Here is a 20,673-nt window from a genome sequence, read left to right on the forward strand (position 1 = left end):
CTCCCCAGAGCTATACCCTGGGTCTCTGGGTTACTAGTCCAGTGACCATACCACTACGCCACCGCCTCCCCTATTATGGGCTTGCTTTCCCCACTCGAGGGATATGGGGTTACTTTCCCTTCAAACACAAAACCCTGATAACCTTCAGGAATCCTATTAGCTTTTCCTGCACTGGCCGTAGTAAACTTCCTGGGTTTCACTCTTACTGCAATTAAAGTCACAGCTTGTTCTGTGTTTTCCATCAGGGTCCCATCTGCACTGGGCGGGTGTGCCCTGACTAACCTGACTGGTTTCCCGTTTAGTTTCCAGCAGTCAGCTTTATTACAATGCCTTATTACAGTGGAAGCACACAGGTCGCCGGGTCTCACTCTTGCTCACAACATCTTCCTTTTTGCCTGGACGATTGCCCCTCATGTCTCCTGCCTTCGTTTCTCTTCCAGGACTGCCTGGGCGGCGATCACCTTCCCAGCCTTTGTCCTTTTCGGATGTGTGGGGTTGATTAGGAAAGGTTCTCCCCTGGGAAACTGACTTATAAATTAAAGCAAACTCATTGGCCAGAATGGTCGCTTGCCGGGCTCCCTGAACCCGCTGCTCCTCTACATGGGTCTTTATGGAGAACGGGAGAGAGTTTTTAAATTCCTCTAACAGAATTACTTCTCTGAGAGTCTCATAGCTGAGCTGTATTTTTAAAGCCCTCAGCCACTGGCCAAAAGCCAGCTGCTTACTTCTTTTAAAAGCCAGATAGGTTTGATTATCTTGCTTCTTGAGGGGTCTAAACTTATGGCATAGGCTTCAGGTACTAATTCATATGCCCCGAGGATAGCATTTTTGGCCAGTTCAAAAATTGATGAATGCTCATCTGGCAACAGGGATAAACCTCATGGGCTTTTCTGGTTAGTTTGCTTTGCAATAAGAGAGACCAGGTCTCAGCTGGTCATTTTCGCTGCTCGAAAGACACAAAAAATGCTTCCACATTTTCCTCATTGAATTTTGGAATTAATTGAATGAGTTTTAACAATTTTGTACCCATCCCTGAAATCTGCTCCTCCATATTGGCCATGCGTTCAGTCGGGATACTCTGTTGCCCCTTAGTTAACTCAAGCCGCTTCAACTCTCTTTGTTTGCACTCTTTCTAGAATATTCTTTCTCTTTCTCTCTCCTCTCTCGCTCGTTCCTTCTCCTGTCTTTCTCTCTCTCTGTCCTGCCTTTCATTTTCTTCATGTTCCTTTTGGAAGGCTCTCTCTCTTCCCGTTCCTTCTGGAAGATTCTTTCTTTCTCCCTCTCCTGCCTCGCTCTCTCTCTTTCCTCTAATTCAAGTTTCCTTTGTTCCAATTGTATCTTTGCTAGCAGTACCCTGTTTGGGTCTGCTTTGAAGCCTGCTTCTGCTTCTTCAGATTCAAGGTAGAAATGGTTGGCCACTAGCCTTAGTAGTTCAGACTTCCGAGCCTTCCCACATACAGTGATCCCACACTGCTCAGCCATTTTTCTCAACTCCTCCAATTGGGAGCACATGGCTTTCTGAGTTCAAATCCCTTGTTGGAAGTTGAAATGTCAACAGCCAGCTAGTCATGTGACACAAACTGGTCTGACCACTTTTCTCAACTCTTCCTTTTAACTCATCCCAAGTTACTTCGCCCTGGCTTGGAGAGCTGCTCGCTTCAGTTGCAGACATGTTAGTATACAATCACACACAATCAGAGGAAAACCTGTATTGAAAACTTGCTCTTTTTTATTTGGGAGCAATTTGGCTTTCCACTTCCAATTTCACTCATTCATCTCTGGGTATAATTCTGTCTAGGGGTCTGTTACTATCTTCCCCTGATCTTTTTGTAACAGTGTTTAATTTTAAACACAGTGTTTTGAGCTCCCCCTTTGTGAATCCTTGTTCACAGCTTTCCAATTATGAGACAAAGAAAGCAATTCGCACAGGTTTTCTGAGGTTTAAAGAAGAAAGATGACATTTTATTAAAATTTAAATGTAAACTCTAATATGGTTCACGTCTACGGATATTCGACGTGCCCACGCCAGCCTGCACATGCGATATGCACATGCAAATAGGGAAAGAAAATAGGAGAGAAAAAGATAGTAGAGAGGGTTTTGAGGCAATATCAGAAGAGTTTCTTGTTTGCTGTGCTTCGAGCTCACTAGATTGTAGATAGTCTTGCAGTACGTCGGGGCCCAGTGATCTTCTTAAACTTCTTCACATAGGAGACTTTTCTCTCTTTGAGGTTCACGTGTTTTCACAAGATTTAGTGTCATGGTGAAAGAGATGGAGGCAGGCAGGACTGGAGAGGAGGTTCTGTTCCAATCGGGAGCACACGGCTTTCTGAGTTCAAATCCCTTATATAATATAAAAGCAAAATACTGCGGATGCTGGAAATCTGAAATAAAAACAAGAAATGCTGGAAGCACTCAGCAGGTCTGCCAGCAGCTGTGAAAAGAGAAGCAGAGTTAACGTTTCGGGTCAGTGACCCTTCTTCGGAACTGACAAATATTAGAAAAGTCACAAGTTATAAGCAAGTGAGGTGGGGGTGGGGCAAGAGATAACAAAGGAGAAGGTGTAGATTGCACAAGGCCACATAGCTGACCAAAAGGTCATGGAGCAAAGGCAAACAATATGTTAATGGTGTGTTGAAAGACAAAGCAATAGTACAGATTAGGTGTTAACGGACTGAATATTGAACAGCAGCAAGTGCAAACCTGAAAAAAAACAGTGGGTAAGCAAACTGAATAAACTAAGATGAAATGAAATAAATGCAAAAAAATAGATTGTAACAAATGTGAAAAAGGAAAAAAGAAAAAATAACTAAAAATGAAAATAAAATGGGGGGCTGTCATGCTCTCAAATTATTGAACTCAATGTTCAGGCCGGCAGGTTGTAGTGTGCCTAATCGGTAGATTAGGCACACTTGCGTTGATGTTCACTGGAACACTGCAGCAATCCCAGGACAGAGATGTGAGCATGAGAGCAGGGGGGAGTGTTGAAATGGCAAGCAACCGGAAGCTCAGGGTCCTGCTTGCGGACTGAGCGGAGATGTTCCGCAAAGCGGTCACCCAGTCTGCACTTGGTCTCACCAATGTAGAGGAGACCACATTGTGAGCAGCGAATACAGTATACTACATTGAAAGAAGTACAAGTAAATCGCTGCTTCACCTGAAAGGAGCGTTTGGGGCCTGGGATAGTGAGGAGAGAGGAGGTAAATGGGCAGGTATTACACCTCCTGCGATTGCAGGGGACGGTGCCATGGGACGGGGACGAAGTGGTGGGGGTAATGGAGGAGTGGACCAGGGTGTCGCGGAGGGAATGATCCCTTCGGAATGCTGACAGGGGAAGGGAGGGAAAGATGCATTTGGTAGTGGCATCGCGCTGGAGGTGGTGGAAATGGCGGAGGATGATCCTTTGGATATGAAGGCTGATGGGGTGGAAAGTGAGGACAAGGGGAAACCTGTCATGGTTCTGGGAGGGAGGGGAAGGGGTGAGGGTAGAGGTGTGGGAAATGGGCCAGACACGGTTGAGGGCCCTGTCAACCACAGTGGGGGGGAAATCCTCGGTTGAGGAAAAAGGAGGTCATATCAGAAGCACCGTCATGGAAGGTAGCATCATCAGAGCAGATGCGTCGGAGAGGGAGAAACTGGGAGAATGGAATGGAGTCCTTACAGGAGGTAGGGTGTGAAGAAGTGTAGTCGAGGTAGCTGTGGGAGTTGGTGGGCTTATAATGGATATTAGTGGACAACCTATCTCCAGAGATGGAGACAGAGAAGTCGAGGAAGGGAAGAGAAGTGTCAGAGATGGACCATGTAAAGGTGAGAGAAGGGTGGAAATTGGAAGCAAAGTTGATAAAGTTTTCCAGTTTGGGGCGGGAGCAGGAAACGGCACCGATACAGTCATCAATGTACCGGAAAAACAGTTTGGGGAGGGGGCCTGAGTAGGACTGGAACAAAGAATGCTCGACATATCCCACAAAAAGACAGGCATAACTAGGACCCATGTGGGTACCCATAGCGATACCTTTTACTTGAAGGAAGTGCGTGGAGTTGAAGGAGAACTTGTTCAGTGTGAGAACAAGTTCAGCCAGGCAGAGGAGGGTGGTGGTGGATGGGGACTGGTTGGGCCTCTGTTCCAGGAAGAAGCGGAGAGCCCTCAAACCATCCTGGTGGGAGATGGAGGTGAAGAGCGATTGGACGTCCATAGTGAAGAGGAGGCGGTTGGGACCAGGAAACTGGAAATTGTCAAAATGACGTAGGGCGTCAGAAGAGTCACAGATGTAGGTGGGAAGAGACTGGAACAGCGGAGAAAAAATAGAGTCAAGATAGAAAGAATTAAGTTCAGTGGGGCAGGAGCAGGCTGACACAATGGGTCTGCCGGGACAGTCCCGTTTGTGGATTTTGGGAAGGAGGTAGAAGTGGGCTGTCGGGGGTTGCGGGACTATGAGGTTGGAAGCTGTCGAGGGAAGATCTCCAGAGGAGATGAGGTCAGTGACAGTCCTTTGGATGGTGGCTTGATGTTCGGTGGTGGGGTCATGTTCCAGAGGGAGGTAGGGAGAAGTGTCCGTGAGTTGGCGTTGAGCTTCTGCAAGGTGGAGGTCGGTACGCCATACAACAACAGCACCACCCTTGTCTGCAGGTTTGATGACCATGTCGGGGTTTTTTTTTTATTTAGAGATACAGCACTGAAACAGGCCCTTCAGCCCACTGAGTCTGTGCCGACCAAGAACCACCCATTTATACTAACCCTTCTGTAATCCCATATTCCCTACCACCTACCTACACTAGGGGCAATTTATAATGGCCAATTTACCTATCGCCCAACCGGAGCACCCGGCGAAAACCCACGCGGTCACAGGGAGAACTTGCAAACTCCACACAGGCAGTACCCAGAATTAGACCTAAGAGAATGGAGTGTCTCAAGTTCAGAGGGGGACAGGTTAGAGTGAGTGAAGGAGGCAGAGAAATTGAGATGACCAATGTCTCGCCGACAGTTTTCAATGAAGAGATCAAGAGCGGGTAAGAGGCCAGGGGGACGGGTCCAGGTAGAGGGAGAATGCTGGAGGTGGGTGAATGGGTCTGCTGGTCGGGGGGAGGACTCCTGGTCAAAGAAGTGAGCCCGGAGGCGGAGGTGACGGAAGAAGAGCTCAAAGTCACGCCGAGCGCGAAATTCATTGAGGTGGGGGCGTAAGGGGATAAAACTGAGACCTTTGCTGAGTACAGAACGTTGAGCATCAGAGAGGGGAAGGTCAGAGGGTATAATGAATACACGGCAAGGGGTCAGATCAGAAGGGGTGGGGTCAGAGGGATGTGAAGCGGAAGGAGGATATGGAGGGGCATTAGTCCCCATCAGCTGCTGGAGCTTGCGTTCCTTAACACCTGAAAGGAAGAAAAAAAGTTTTTTGTTGATGCGTCGGATGAGACGAAAGATGAAATGAAACTGCGGAGTAGAACAGCTTTGAGATAAGGTGAGGCGGTGCTGCTGGAGAGAGAGGTCCAGTGTGTGCATGTGGCGGCACATAGCACTGAGTGTGGATCTCAGGATGCGGCGAGAGTAGCAGTCCGAGGAACGTTGTATTTCTCGGAGATACCTGTGATCCTGGGTGGATTCAAAGCATGATGGGTGAAACTGCAGTTGGAATCCACGTGGAATAAGTCGGAGCCGGAGACAGTCACTGAGGAAGGAGATGTGGCTGTGAAAACGAGTTTTGGTAGACACCTTATCAAATACCAGGAGGGAAATAGAAAGCAATGAAGGTGAACAAGGTAAAAGAGACAAACGGAAATCCCGTCGGAGAGAAGAGCAGAACTTCTTCAAGGTAGGCATTCCTGGAAGAGAAGTGGCAGTGAATTAAACACTAAAATAAAAGCAAAATACTGCGGATGCTGGAAATCTGAAATAAAAACAAGAAATGCTGGAACCACTCAGCAGGTCTGGCAGCATCTGTGAGAAGAGAAGCAGAGTTAACGTTTCGGGTCAGTGACCCTTCTTCGGATTCTTCAGATCCCTTGTTGGAAATTCAAATCTCAACAGCCAGCTAGTCATGTGACTAAAACTGGTCTGACCACTTCTTCTGTGTTTGTGGATTCTGCTATCTTAGCAGTCAACCTGGAATGCTAGCTCCCCCCACCTTCAACATCTGGTGATCAAAAGTCCATTGTTGGTTGAATGGGTCAGGGCATGGTCCTTTGTCCCTTGTTCCAACTCTGTTAGTTACTATGCAAATGTCTTTCCAGCCTGGGGCTTGCAATTTTAAGTTTAATGTTCATGTGGTGAAATCGCGTGTACCTCAGTCTTGACAGGTGGGGTGGGGGGGGGGGGGGGGGGTTTGCCTGACAGTGCCTCAGAAATAACCACCATTTTAAATTTAATCCTGGCCGACCAAGTTTCCCAGATCTTGATCACTACGATCAGACAGCACCCCCAACCCTTCTGATCTCCCCCAACTCTCCTGATCTTCCCTCTAGCTTCTGATCTCATCTCTGCACCAGATACTGATCTTCTGCTGACCCTGGCCTCCAGTTCTCGCTTTGTTCTAGACCCCGGTCTTCCTCTGACCCAAGCTTCTGATCTCCCCTCTGGCCTCCCATCTTCCCCTGCCTCACTCTTGCCATTCCGATCCCTCCCATCCTCCATCGTCTCCACTCCCTGCCTGCGGCCTGGTATTGAGGCTCTACCCTGACCTGCAGCCAGCCAGTTTCTCCACCTGGCTGGGTGTGCCCGAAAAATGGAGACAAAAGATGGTAGTCAGATCCTGTCTTTAAATTTGGCAGGACCTGAAGGAATCTCGTTCTTCTGGCTTTTCCTACTCAAAATTGTACCCCTGCCCTTGCTCCCTCCTTGCCTCTGAGATAAGGTCAGGACAATAAAATTAATTGTACGTACTTACTGGCCTGTAATAAAATAATTTGCAACTTGAAATAGAATTTTACAAACTATATTAGTAAAGGAAATGAGATTGGATGTCTGAAACTTGTCACAACTCATTAGATAGAGAGACAGTAACAGAAAATGGGAAAATAGTTAATGTCCTAATTTTTCAGTAGAAAGTCAAATATGCTGGGAATTATAGCCATCTGGTTACTTTTATAATAGGATTTTTTTTTAAAGAGGTAACATTTCATGTGCATTTAAAAAGTGTAAGGGAAGTAATTTGGAGCCAGCCCACATTTGTAAAAGACAAGCTATCACTAACCAATTATTGGAATTACTGAAAATTTAACATATTATCTGAGTCATAAAATTGTGACCCCAGATTCAAGCCAATCAACTCAGCAGTTAAAATCGGGAACTTACACCTAAACATACCCTTCAAAATATAGCCCTAAGTTAAAATTAGGGTGTATAACTCAAAAGATAATTGTGTTTAAAGTGAAACATCTGGATTACTGGTCGGACATTGTAAATTGTAAATAACGGGAAAGGTAGCATAACAATCTATGGTATCAATTCCAGCTGGACCGTGGTGACCGGGGCTCCAACAGGGATCAGTTCTGAGTCTTGTAAGTTTTACAATATTTATAAATATTTCAAAAGGAAACTAATAAGAAATTCATAGAGCCAGCAACTAGTTAGATGAATTAAAATGACATTTAGTGAAATAACTGCATTTTATGACAACAAAATCAGAATAACCTTAATATCAGAGACATTTAGAATCATAGGCCGCGATTTTATTGGCACGCCATGAGTCCTGATGTCTGGATCATATTTGGGTCCTGAGTCTGTGTGGGCGAACAGCAGGACTGCGGTGGCTATTTCACTAGTGGCGGCCAATTAACAGGCCATCACCAGGACTGCTGTCCCATTAAGGATGGCGGACTGTCTTTTCGAGCTGCTAGCCTGATAGAGGCCGCTGCTGAGGTTGCAAGGGGGAAGAGAGGGGGCTTCCATACTGAGGCACCCTTGAAGGGCTGGCATAAATAATATCGATGTGTCAGGGCAGGCAGGCAGGCCTCAGCGATTGGATGGGTGAACCCTCCAGTGGCGGCTTTGGGTCTGCGGGGCCAGCCATTGCTGCCAGCAGGCCTCTCTGAGGGACATGTGGTCTCTGGAAAGGAAGGCTCCCCCTCTCCCCATCCCCCGAAAGCTGCTGTGAGGCCACCTCGATGTAGCTGGCAGTCTCCCCACATGGTGGGGGGGCAGATCTAACACTGGTAAAATGCCGGTGGGGTGGTAATATGGCTGTCAATAGGCCAGTTAATTACTTTAATTGGCCGCCGACCTCTGGTCAGCAGGCAGCGAGCCGCTGCCATTCCCATCACTGGGAGTATCCCCTGGCACCAGGAACATGTTGGGCTTCCCTCCCGACACCCTCTGCCACCCATTTTACCACCCCTCCCACCTCCCAGCCTTTCTCCAAAGGACTGATGAAATTCCAGCCATAGAATCAGAGAATGCTATGTGACAGAAGGAGGTCATTTAGCCCATCATGCCTGCACCGACTCTTTGAAAGCACTGTCCAATTGAATCCTAGCGCCTAGATTTTTCTCCATAACCTTGCAAATTAATCATCTTCAAGTACATGTCCAATTGTCTATTGAAAGTTCCTTTGAAATCTGCTTGCCCTTTCGGGTAGTGCATTCCTGATCTTAACAGCTCTCTGTGGGCAAAAATTATTCCTCATTTCCCCTCAAGTTCTTTTGCCAATTATTTTAAATCTACGACCTCTGGTTATCAACCCTCTTGTCAGAGGAAACAATTTCACATTACTTTCTCTTTCAAAACCCCTCGTAATTTTGAATACCTTGATTAAATTTCCCCTTAACCGTCTTTGTTCTAAGGAGAACAATCCCAGCTTCTCCAATCTCTCCATATAACTGAAGTCCCTCAGCCCTGTTATCATCCTGGTAATCCTCCTATGCACCCTTTCAAAGGCCTTGAGATCCTTCCTAAAATGTTGTGGCCAGAATTGTACAAAATATTCAAGCTGAGGTCGAATCAGTGGCTTGTAAAGGTTCAGCATGATGTCCTTGTTTTCGTATTCATCGGCCCTATTTACAAAGTCAAGAATCCCATAAGCTTTCTTAACCATCTTATCAATTTTCCCTGCCACCTGCAAAGATTTGTGAATATGTATCCTAAAGCCCCTCTGCTGTTGCACACCCCTGAAAATAGTACCTCTAAGATTATACTGCCTCTCCAGGTTGTTTCTCCCAAATGCATTACTTCACTTTTATCCGCATTAAATTGTATCTGCCGTCTGACTGCCCATTCCAGCAACCTCAATCCTCCTGAGTTTCCTTATATTCTCCTTGCTGTTTTCTATGTTGCAAAGTTTTGTATCATCCGCAAACTTTAAAGCTGTTCTCCCGAAATCCAAGAATAGTTCATTTATATATAAGATAAACAATGGTCTTGCTATCAATCCCTGAGGAACCCAGTTAATACTTCTCTCTGGTCAGAAAAAAGATCCATTCACAACCACTCTTTGTATCCTAACCATTCGCCACTATATACCCATATAATAAAAGCAAAATACTGCGGATGCTGGAAATCTGAAACAAAAACAAGAAATGCTGGATTCACTCAGCAGGTCTGGCAGCATCTGTAGAAAGAGAAGCAGAGTTAACGTTTCGGGTCAGTGACCCTTCTTCGGAACCCAAGATATACCCAAGTTACTACCATCCCTTTAATCCCATATGGTTCTATTTCTGAATAAATCTGTTATGTGGTACTTTATTAAATGCCTTTTCGAAGCCTAATTGTACAACATCTACTCCACAACCTTCATCATCCCTCTCTATTACTTTATCAAAGAATTCAATCAGCTTACTCAGGCATGGTTTCTCTTTAGCAAATCTATGCTGGCTGTTCTTCAATAACCCTTGCTTCTCTAAGTGAAAATTACTTTTGTCCTTGACAATAGTCCTAGTAGTTTTCCTTCCAATGATATTAGACTGATTAGCCTGTAGTTACCAAGTTTATCCCTCTCTCCTTTTTTGAACAGGGTGTAACATTTGCAATCTTTCAATCCTCTGGCACTAATCCAATATTCAAAGAGGATTGCAAGATTGTGTTCAGAGCTTTTACCATCTCCACCTTTGCTTCCCTCAGAAGTGCAGGATGCAATGAACTGAAAGTGCAAAGTCAACTTGGAGGGTATGACATAGTAGCCAGTACTGAGACATGGCTGCAAGATATTCAGGACTGGGAACAAAATATATCAGGTTATAAGGTCTACAGGGAAAGGGAAAATGAAAGAGTGGGGAGGAGTACCTTTAGTGATTAAGGATGAAACCACTTCAATGCTAAGAGTGGATATAATGAGAGGTAAGCAGGCAGTGGAAACTTTATGGATAGAATTAAGAGGTAGAAAAGGATTTAAGACTGTAGTAGGTGTGGTGTGATAATGGTGGCTCTGCAACGTGTGGCCCGCATGGGCGGGCCGCCATTGTCTTCCCCCGCCACCGATTTCGGCAGCGGGAGTATAAATTTCAGCCCAAAACAGATTGCAGGAGCTACATAAAAGGAGTATGAAAAGAAACCTGCAACAGCTATCAAAAATGAACATGAAAACTTTTTACAATTACATTAGGAAAAAGGGAGTCTTCAGGTGCAAGGTAGGCCCCTTAGCAAATGATAACAGTGCTATTGTCAATGAAAATAAGGAAATGGTGGACATGCTGAATAATTTATTTCATCAGTACTTACAGTAGAGGAAGAGGTCAGCATGTCAGACATCTGAAGGAAACTAATATTGAATCAGGGTTAAAGGCTCACCAAAATGTAATGTAAGCAAAATAACAGTAATGAAGAAAATAATGGAACTAAAGAGTGACAAATCCCCAGGACCAGATAGTTTCCATCCCAGGATTTTATAGGAAGTAGGTGAGAACATTGCAGATGCCCTAACTATAATCTTCCACAGTTCTTTCAATTTGGGAACAGTTCCTTTAGATTGGAAAATTGCGCCTGTAACTCTACTATTTAAGAAAGGTGAGAGAGGGAAACCAGTGAATTATAGACCGGTTAGCCTAACTTCTGTTGTTGGGGAATTGCTAGTCTTTAATTAAGGATAGGGTGACTGATCAACTTGAAAATTTTCAGCTGATCAGTGATCAGCAGCAAGGATTTGTAAAGGGTAGATCATGCTTGATGAATCTGATTGAATTTTTTGAAGAGGTGACTGAAGTAGTGGACAGGGAAATGTCTATGGAAGTTATTTATGTGGAATTCCAGAAGGCATTTGATAAAATCCCTCATAAGAGACTATTAGCTAAGGTTGAAGCCCATGGAATTGAAGGTGAATTATTGACCTGCTTAGGAAATCGGCTGAGTGGCAGGAGACAGAGAGTAGGGATAATGGACAGATACTCGAATTTGCAGAATGTGATTAGTGGTGTCCTGCAGGATCTGTGTTAGACCCTCAACTATTCACCATATTTATTAACAATCTAGATGATGGGAGAGAAAGCCACATATCTAAATTTCCCAAAGATAGGCGACATTATAGGCAGTGCAGATGGAAGAACATTATTGTAACATTACAAAGAGATATTGATAGGTTAAGTAAATTGGCAAAACAAATGGACAAACGAATTTCAAAGTAGGTAAATGTGAGGTCATCCACTTTGGAACTAAAAAAAATGGATAGAACAGGGTTCTTTCTGATTGGTGAAAAGCAAGAAACAGTGGAGGTCCAAAGAGACTTGGAGACTTGGATCATTAAAATATCATGAACAGACACAGAAAACAATCAAAATGGCTAATGGAATGCTGGCCTTTATATCTAGAGGACGAGAATACAAAGGGCTAGAAGCCATGCATCAGCTATACAAAGCCCGAGTTAGACCACACCTGGAGTACTGCAGGTAGTCCTGGGCACCACACCTTAGGAAAGATATGCCTTGGAATTCAGAAGGCTAAGGGTGATATGATTGAAATTTTCAAGACATTAAGGGGAACAGATAGGGTAGATAGAGAGAGACTATTTCCACTGGTTGGGGAATCGATGACTAGCGGGGCATGTGTCTAAAATTTAGAGGCAGACTTTTCAGCAGTGAAATTAGGAAACATTTCTACACGCAAAGTGAACTCTCTTCTGCGAACAGCAATTGATGGTAGAGTTTAAAACTGAAATTGATAGATTTTTGTTAATCAAAGGTATTAAAGGATATAGGATAAAGATGGATAGATGAAGTTAGTTTGCAGATCAGCCATGACTGGCGGAAAAGGCTTGAGGGGCTAAATGGCCTACTCTAGTTCCATGTTCCTATGCATTCTGTCTGGACCTGATGACTCGGGCGGCACTGGTGCAGTGGCTAGCACTGCAGCCTCACAGCTCCAGCGACCTGGGTTTGCTTCTGGGTACTGCCTGTGTGGAGTTTGCAAGTTCTCCCTGTGACCGCGTGGGTTTCCTTTGGGTGCTCCAGTTTCCTCCCACATGCAAAAGACTTGTGGGTTGATAGGTAAATTGGCCATTGTAAAAATTGCTCCTAGTGTAGGTAGGTGGTAGGAGAATTGTGGGGATGTGAGAGGGGAATAATGGGATTAATGTAGGATTAGTATAAATTGATGGTTGGCACGGACTCGAAGGGCCTATTTCGGTACTGTATGACTTTGAGTTATATCAATTGATTTAGCACTTCCTTTCTATCTGTTTTCATTCTATCCAATATCTTTAGTCCCTTTTCTTCTGCAACATTAATTTCATCCTCTTCTTTTGCGAAGACCAATGGAAAGTATTCATTCTGTACCTCAGTCATGCCTTCTGCCCCCACAAGATGGTCTCCTTTTATGTCCTTAATCGGCCCCACTATTCCTTTTAAGTATCCTTTTTTTAAATATATGCTTATAAAAGATTTTTGGGTTCTCATATCTGCTACCTGCTAATCTTTCCTCATACTCTCTTTGCCATTCTTAGATGGGGAGCTAGTAGTGTAGTGGTGATGTCAGGCCAGGCTTTGGGGTCATGAGTTTGCATCCCACCACAGCAGATAGTGAAATTTGAATTCAATTAATAAATCTGGAATTAAAAGCCAGTAAGCTACTCAGTTCAGGGGCAATTAGGAATGGGCAATAGCCAGTGATGCCCATATCCCACAAAAAAATGAATAAAAAAAATATCATTTTTCAGTTCCACCTTGCACATTCTGTATTCTTGGTTTCTACTGTGTTTGGTATTTGACATTTATCATAAATCTCCTTTTTATATTTTATTCTACCTTCTATTTACTTTCTCATTCAGGGAGCTCTCGCTTTCGACGCCCTTTTTCCCCTCCTTGTGTGGATGTACCCAAACTATCTTGAATGCCAGCCATTCCTCATACACCTTCTCTTACAAATCTTTATTTTCAGTCCACCTGTACTGGATCCTTTCTCAAATTACTGAAATTTGCTCTCTGCCAGTTGGGTATTTTCATCTTCGATTTTTCTTTGTCTTTTCATAACTACTTTAAACCTAATTATGTTAGGGGTGGGGTGGGATAGGGGGCAGTGTGGGTGTTTGAGCAGGATGAAATATAGTCTGGAAGTTCATTTAAGAAAAGACTTCAAAATGGGACACGTTGTTTGTGTACATTTTGCTTGGATGAAAATACCTTTTGCAGTCATGAAGAAAATGTGTTTATTTTTAAATATTTTGTTTTTAAAAAACAGGATGTAAATGACAATTCACCAGTATTTGCTGAGTCTGCTTATAATGTCTCTGTAATGGAATGCACATTTGGTAAGTTATGGCTTTGAAATAGCAACTATATTGAGATAATCTTTGTTACGGACTAACTTGTGTATTTGTGTATTAGAGCACAGGTTTCTTGCTCTCCCCCACCCCCAGACCATTTGATAGGTAACAGATTGAACTAATGCTTTTGCTGGTGGTCAATCTACATCTGGATGTGGTAATGTGTTGCAAATAAATTACTTTTAAACATTAAAAAAAATTATATTTGTTTTGGATGGTTTCAGTTCTACTCATGACAGTCAGAACTTCAAGCAATGATTGTTTTTCCCTCTATCAGCAATAACAGTTCACAAAGGGAAGAGAAAACTTGTTGCCAGGGCTGTTATAAGCATGATGAGTATTGATGAGGAACAATACTAACCTCATAAAAATCTGCTGCCAGAAATACTGATTTACCAATTGGGTTACGGACTGGCAGCTTCCTCATGGAGGCCACCAGTTAAAATTGTAAGCGTGCCCTGATGATGTAATCAAAGAAATATCTGCATTTTTAAAGAAGGACCCTACTAGCCTCTGGTGGGTGCCCCTCTTGTCTGCTCAGAAGGGCAGGTTAAGATTGCCCTGGGAGAACCTGCTGCATGATCAGTATGGTCCTATGGACCATTTTAACGGCCTGTCTGTCTGATTTCCGCCAGGCAGGCAGGTTTAAAATCAGTCCTTTCATGTTTCCATTCTTACTTTTAGTCCATAAACATTGTCAGTGCTCGTAAACATAATGTTTGTGTTTTCTTTTTGTAATTTTATAATTTGTTTGGTCATTGCTCAGCACTTGATTGATAATGTTACATGAAAACTGGGGAGAGCACAACCTTCGTTCATTCATTAATACAAATACAAAACTTTTAACAGCAAAATTCATCATGTTGTCTACATATCATTGAAGATTAAATAACTGTACATGTTCTGAATATATTATCACAGGCTTATTTTACCATTCTATTTGTAATTTAAATGCTGGAAAATAAAACATAAATGTCTTCAAGAAAGTGTTGTTCAAAGCAATGAGACATATTAATTTTTTCCTTGATTAACTGTATTAATGTTAGCATCTCTTCTAAGAACATATGCTCACCTTTCACAATTGTTTTTACCATGCATACAGGAGCCTTTGTGACATTAGTTAAAGCCACTGACAATGATGCTACAGAAGTCAACAACCGGGTGATATACCGTATTGAAAATGGTGGCACAGGAACCTTTCTTATAAGAACAATCTTAATCAATAACACCGATCCAGAACAGTATGAAGGAAACATAACTGTTGATCCAACAGTAGCACTGGACTATGACAAAGGACCAAAATTTTACAGTTTAAGAATCAGTGCCTCAGATTTGGGAATGCCTCCTAAATCAGCATATGCAACTGTTCATGTGACTGTACTGGATATGAATGATGAACCTCCTGTACTAGATCCAGATTCAATGAAGGATCTGGATGTCATGGAAAATAACACAATGCTTGGAATAGTGAGGGACATAACTGCAAGCGACGTTGATACGAATCACTCACTAATTTATCATCTGGTTTCAGTGGCATGTTTGAAATCTAAAATTATTGACAATCAACCAGATGCACCATGCCAGTACTGGTTTGGACTTTATGACAATGGATCACTCTATGTGAATGAATCTTCAGTTATTGACTATGAGGAGTATGATGAGGTGGACATTACAATTCGTGTTACTGACCTTTACACCGAAAAAAATAATCCATCCACTACTGGTAAGCCAGCCTTCTAATACTGAAATGTATTATTGTATGTGCCTTTCTAACATGCACACATACAAATTACACCCTTTTTCTTTGAGACAAAGTCAATTTCAGAGCGATTATCTTTTCAATCCTGCCTCTTTGTTCCCTAAGAGAAGGAACAAAAATTATGGGGCCATTTCTTTTTGGCCCTTTATGGGCCTTGCGATTCCTCTTTTGGATGCTGTTCTGACTTCAATCATCTCATTCCCACAGGTGCCCCTGTTGCATCTTTAAAGGTGTAGGTTTCTCATTCCAACTTTGTTAATGACTGTGCCCCTAGAATTAGTACTAGGTCAATGTCAGGGCACAGCGATGCTGAAAGATATAACCCCCTCTCACCCCACCCCCGACACCAGCCCTACCCCCATGCCACTATACTGTTGGTGGTGGATCAGCAATTACAGCCCTGAAGCTTCTTACACAGTGTTACGTCTAGGTGGTAAATGATGGGGGTGTTTTCCGTTTTTCACCACTCAACTGACTGAAGGCAGCGTTTTTATTAGAAATGTGTTTAACCTTTGAACATTTTAATGGTCAATAAACAGACAAATGACAGTTTTTCTCACAGGTTTAAAGAAAGTTAAATGTTTATTTGACAATACCTGAAAATATTTGCAATGTCACCCGCTCACACACATACACATGCACATACACAAGAAAAGTTAGAGATTAAAAGAGAGCATGCATTTAGGTTTGATAGTTTTAAAAAAAGAGTTTGTTGTGAAACCTTGTTTCCCTGGGAGGAAGATTTAAAAGCAGTGCAGGCCTGTTTTTCCTTTTTCCTGGTTCACTGACTTCAGATTTTGGAAAGTTTAAGGTGGATGGATGTTTTTGCTGCAGACTTATTTGGTTAAAGTTCAGTCACAGTTCAATGGAAAAAATTCTGTTACTATTTCTCAGGTAGGGAGATTCAAGGTTACCTTTTGTTTCTGCCTCTGGGTAGTTTAGAGATGGTATTCTGGCAGGGTTCTACTTATTGCTGGGATGGATCTCTCTCTCTCTCTTCCTTCTGGCTTCTGGCTTTCTGCACAGAAAATGTCTCTTATTTCTGTCAGGTAAACCAAGCCTCTCTCCCTTTCTGTTTTTATAAAAGGTGTTTGATGGTGTGGCCATTATTAGACAATGGGCTTGGATGTTGCTCATCTCTATGCTATCTTGATAAAGTGGTGTTTTTGTCTGGGGTCTCCACGTCTGCCAAATCATTGTTAGCCTCAACTTGTTGAAGAGGGGTAGCCATTAATATTTAATGGGCCATTTACATTTCTAATATTTTCTTCAACACTTGACCAGACATGACGATTTGTTCAGGGTTCCAGTAGCTACCATATATGTTCACAGTACAGGAGAGGTCACCTGACCTCTTACTCCATCTTATTTTACAGCAAAAGGTGTCTGTTTTGAGTTAAATTCATCAGTTCATATTATAGTTCATAATTTCTCCTTGCATGAGTGTGACAACAGGACGTATGTATTACATGGTGGAAGCTGTGGTGAAAACAAAACATTTAAGCTTGAAGACCACAGGTAAATCAGTTTTGAAAATGACCCCTCCTACAGCCAAAAGAGGGAAAGTTCAAAAGAAATACTGGCCCAAAAGTGGAAAGAAGAAAGAACCTACATCCGGCTGTAGAAGACAGAACACAGAACGACAGGCTGCAAATTAATTCCTGTGATCTGGTGAGTCATTGTGCTGACGGTTGAGGAATCCCAGTTTAAAAAAAAACAAGTTTCAAAGTGCTTAAGAAATTGATTTTGTTTCAAAGGGCCTGTGGGAGAGAAAGAAAAATGGGGAAAACCCAATTCCTCTCTCAGGGTGATTGAGATTGGCGCCATTACAAGAGGCGTCTAATAACAAAAAGTGCCTCAAAATCCCAATTGCTGCAGAGTTTGCATTCACGCAGCCACAGCTAAACAAACATTAAACCATTCGAGAATGAAAAATATAAACAAACTCTAGAAAAAAACTATTGAACTGCCTATTGAACAGCTGTGTAAACAGACAAGCTTAAGTGCTACAATCAAAATAAACAGAGAATACTGCAAAGCACCTGCTCCTCTCCATCAAAATAGCCAATCTAATTAACAGAGTGTTTCTAAAAGGGGAAACAACACAGAGTCATCAAACAAGTTCTAAGCAGAGGAGCAGCAGAAATATGGATACCAAATTTCCCAGCATGAACTGGAAGGCCATTGTTATCCTATCTGAGTTCAAACTTTAAAAAAAAATGGAATTATGCTTCACAGACCAAGTGATTGTAGAACTGGAGAAGAAGGCTGTAAAAATACTGATAGCAGTTGGAAATGGGGGGTTACACAGAATTAATACCTCTGGCTTATCAGAAGAGGACCAGAAAGATACTGCAAAGATATGGAAAGTGCTAGAAGATTAGCTCCGGTTAAGAGTGAATTTTGAAATTCACTGCCTGGAATTGATGTCCTACAGGCAACAGCCACAGGAATCAATAGATCAGTTCATCAGTAGATATTATAGTAAGGCAACGAATGTGATTTTTCAGAAACTGAACTGACGGAGCAACTAATGGAGATGGTGATGGTCTCAACACCCATTGAAGTGTTTCAAAAAGAACTCTTGGGGAAAAAGAAAGGTCACAGCATTGATGCACTGCTCGAAGATGGCAGGAAATATAAAGCTATTGTTTCTGGGCAACAGCATCTGCAAGCACTAGGTGCAGCCAATAGGATCGGCACAAAAACCAGGTCATAAAGGGGAAGCAAGCTGTGTGGTAAGTGTGGTGGTCTGTCCCACTCACCGCGAAGTTGTCCTGCATTTCAAGACCTGTGCAAGGCATGTAGTGCAAAAGGACACTGGGCCCAACTATACAAGAAATCTGGCTCCAAAGATGCAGCCAGAAGTCACAAAAAGACACAAACAACCAGAAGACAGACACAGCAACAGGGCAACAACAGCAAGGAAAGCACTAGAGAACTGCATAAATGCAAGCCAATGTACAAAGTCCACAGTGAAACAGACCAGAGACAGGACTCAGAGCAGAGTAATTTTCAGCCAGAAGACGTTTCACATAGTGAACCTGATACATTGGGCTGGATTTAACCAAGCCCTCGACGTTGGGCTCGATGGCGGGGGTGTAGGGCATGAAGATGGGTCTGGAGGAGGCTGGCGACGGAGCTCGACGTGGGAAGGCCAAGCCTGACCCTTCCGACGGTGGTGAGGCTCTGTGGCGGCTCTCCCACCACTGGGTGACGGGACCTTAATTACAATATTCAAATGAATAAAATGAATAATTTACATAGACTTACCTGCAATCATGAGGGCCCGCCGCGATCTTCGGCGCAGCAGCTGGCATTCCTGTGCCTTCAATTCAGTGGCATGACACTGGGGGGAAGGTGGAGGAGGTAAGATTTTCAGTGCTGGGGAGGAGGGGGAGACAGGGTCAAATACATGTAATGAGTGTAGCGGATGTTGGGATCTTCAAATTTTGTGCAGTCTGGGGAGGGATCACATTTAAAAGGTAAGTGTTTTATTTGGCAGGGAAAGGACAAAAAGTTATTGTAATTGTTATTGGGGGGGTGGGAAAGGGTTGTTCAGCTGACACCATTGCTGGGGAGGGACAGCCCGCTCCCTCCATGAGATTGCACGGGTGGTGAGCCGCCCCAGCTCTTTAAATGAGCCATCCTGCTTGAGATTGCAGTGGCTCTTTGGTATGGGCCGCCATTTTTTGAGCTCACCGCCAAGGTTGGCGGCAGGCTCTTAAAATACAGCCCACTGTGATGATGAAGTCAAACAACTGGAAGCTTTTGCTACCATTAACATTAAGTGCCCAAAGAAAGTTGGCAAACACACAATCAGGGTTAAGATTGACACTGGAGCTAGTGCAAATATCCTACCAGTCCAAATCATTGGAAATGAATGCTACCACCAACGACTGCAAAGTTATCTGCATACAATGGGTCACCCATCCCTTGCAGTGGCACACTAACAATGCAGTGCAGCTATGGCAAGTCGGCATGGAAGCTGCAAATATTTTACCTGGTAGACACGAGCAGACCAACAGTAGCAGGACTACCAGAGTATAAGGACCTCAACATCATGACTATGCACGAGATCACCAAGGTGCCCATTACAGCAGAAGAGACCAAAACCAGCCTCATTGAGTCAGTCCATGACCTACAACAAATGTACATGGACAGGTTCAATACCATAGAAGATTTCAAAGGCGATGCCCTACTGCACCTCAGAGAGGATGCAATTCCGTCAATCGACCCTCCCAGAAAGTGCAGTGTGCACATACAAGAAAAGCTTAAGCATGAGTTAGATATCATGGAATACAATGGCATCATCTGTCATGTGCATCATCACAGACTGGTGCAGCTCAATTATGGGCATACTAAAGAAGGATGGAGCAATCAGGGTGTGTCTAGATCCAAGGCTTCTAAACCTCTCCCTAAAGAGATGCTCCCACAAGATTCTAACATTAGTGGAATTGAATCACAAGTTCACAGGAGCCAAATACTTCTCCAAGTTGGATGCTACACATGGATATTGGTCGGTACACCTAGCTGAGGAATCTCAAGAAGCACAGTGGTGCAGTGGTTAGCACTGCAGCCTCACAGCTCCGGTGACCCGGGTTTGGTTCTGGGCACTGCCTGTGTGGAGTTTGCAAGTTTCCGCCGGGTGCTCCAGTTTCCTCCCACAGCCAAAGACTTGCAGGTTGATAGATAAATTGGCCATTGTAAATTGCCCCTAGTGTAGGTAGGTGGTCGGAGAATTGAGGGAAGGTGGGGATGTGGTAAGGAATATGGGATTAGTGTAAGATTAGTATAAATGGGTGGTTGATGGACGGCACAGACTTGGTGGGCCAAAGGGCCTATTTAAGTGCTGTATCTCTATGACTCTAAGTCATCACATTCAGAACACCATTTGGAAGATATTGCTTCCAGAGGCTACCCTTCGGCTTATCTGTCAGTCAAGATCTGTTTCAGCAGCATACAGACAGAGTTATAGAAAACATGCCTGAATGTATATGCATTGCCAAAGATATAACAATTATGGCAAAACCGAAGAAGAGCATGATTGAAATCTTCATTCACTGATGGCAGTAGCCAGTCGTGAAGGGCTCGTTATTAACAGCATGAAGTGCCAGGTGAATGTAAGTCAGAAAAATTTCTTAGGCTCCATCTATTCAGGTTGTGGAATTCGTCCTGTCCCGGGCAAAGTCGAAGATGCAAGGCATATGCCTACCCCACAAGACAAGGAAGATCTACAGAGA

At 43.5% G+C, this 20,673-nt stretch overlaps 1 protein-coding gene across 10 annotated transcripts in view; it reads left to right on the forward strand.

Moving 5' to 3' along the window:
• Positions 1-20,673, forward strand: part of cdhr2 (cadherin related family member 2) — a 250,231-nt gene that overhangs the window by 174,799 nt on the left and 54,759 nt on the right. For all 10 annotated transcript variants that reach the window (XM_068043480.1, XM_068043481.1, XM_068043475.1 and 7 more), the window contains 2 exons: positions 13,587-13,656; positions 14,774-15,394. In XM_068043480.1, the coding sequence (XP_067899581.1) occupies positions 13,587-13,656; positions 14,774-15,394 (691 nt within the window). The remainder of the gene's footprint in view (positions 1-13,586; positions 13,657-14,773; positions 15,395-20,673) is intronic.

The sequence above is a fragment of the Heterodontus francisci genome, chromosome 12 (genome assembly GCF_036365525.1).
Source record: "Heterodontus francisci isolate sHetFra1 chromosome 12, sHetFra1.hap1, whole genome shotgun sequence".
NCBI lineage: Eukaryota > Metazoa > Chordata > Chondrichthyes > Heterodontiformes > Heterodontidae > Heterodontus > Heterodontus francisci.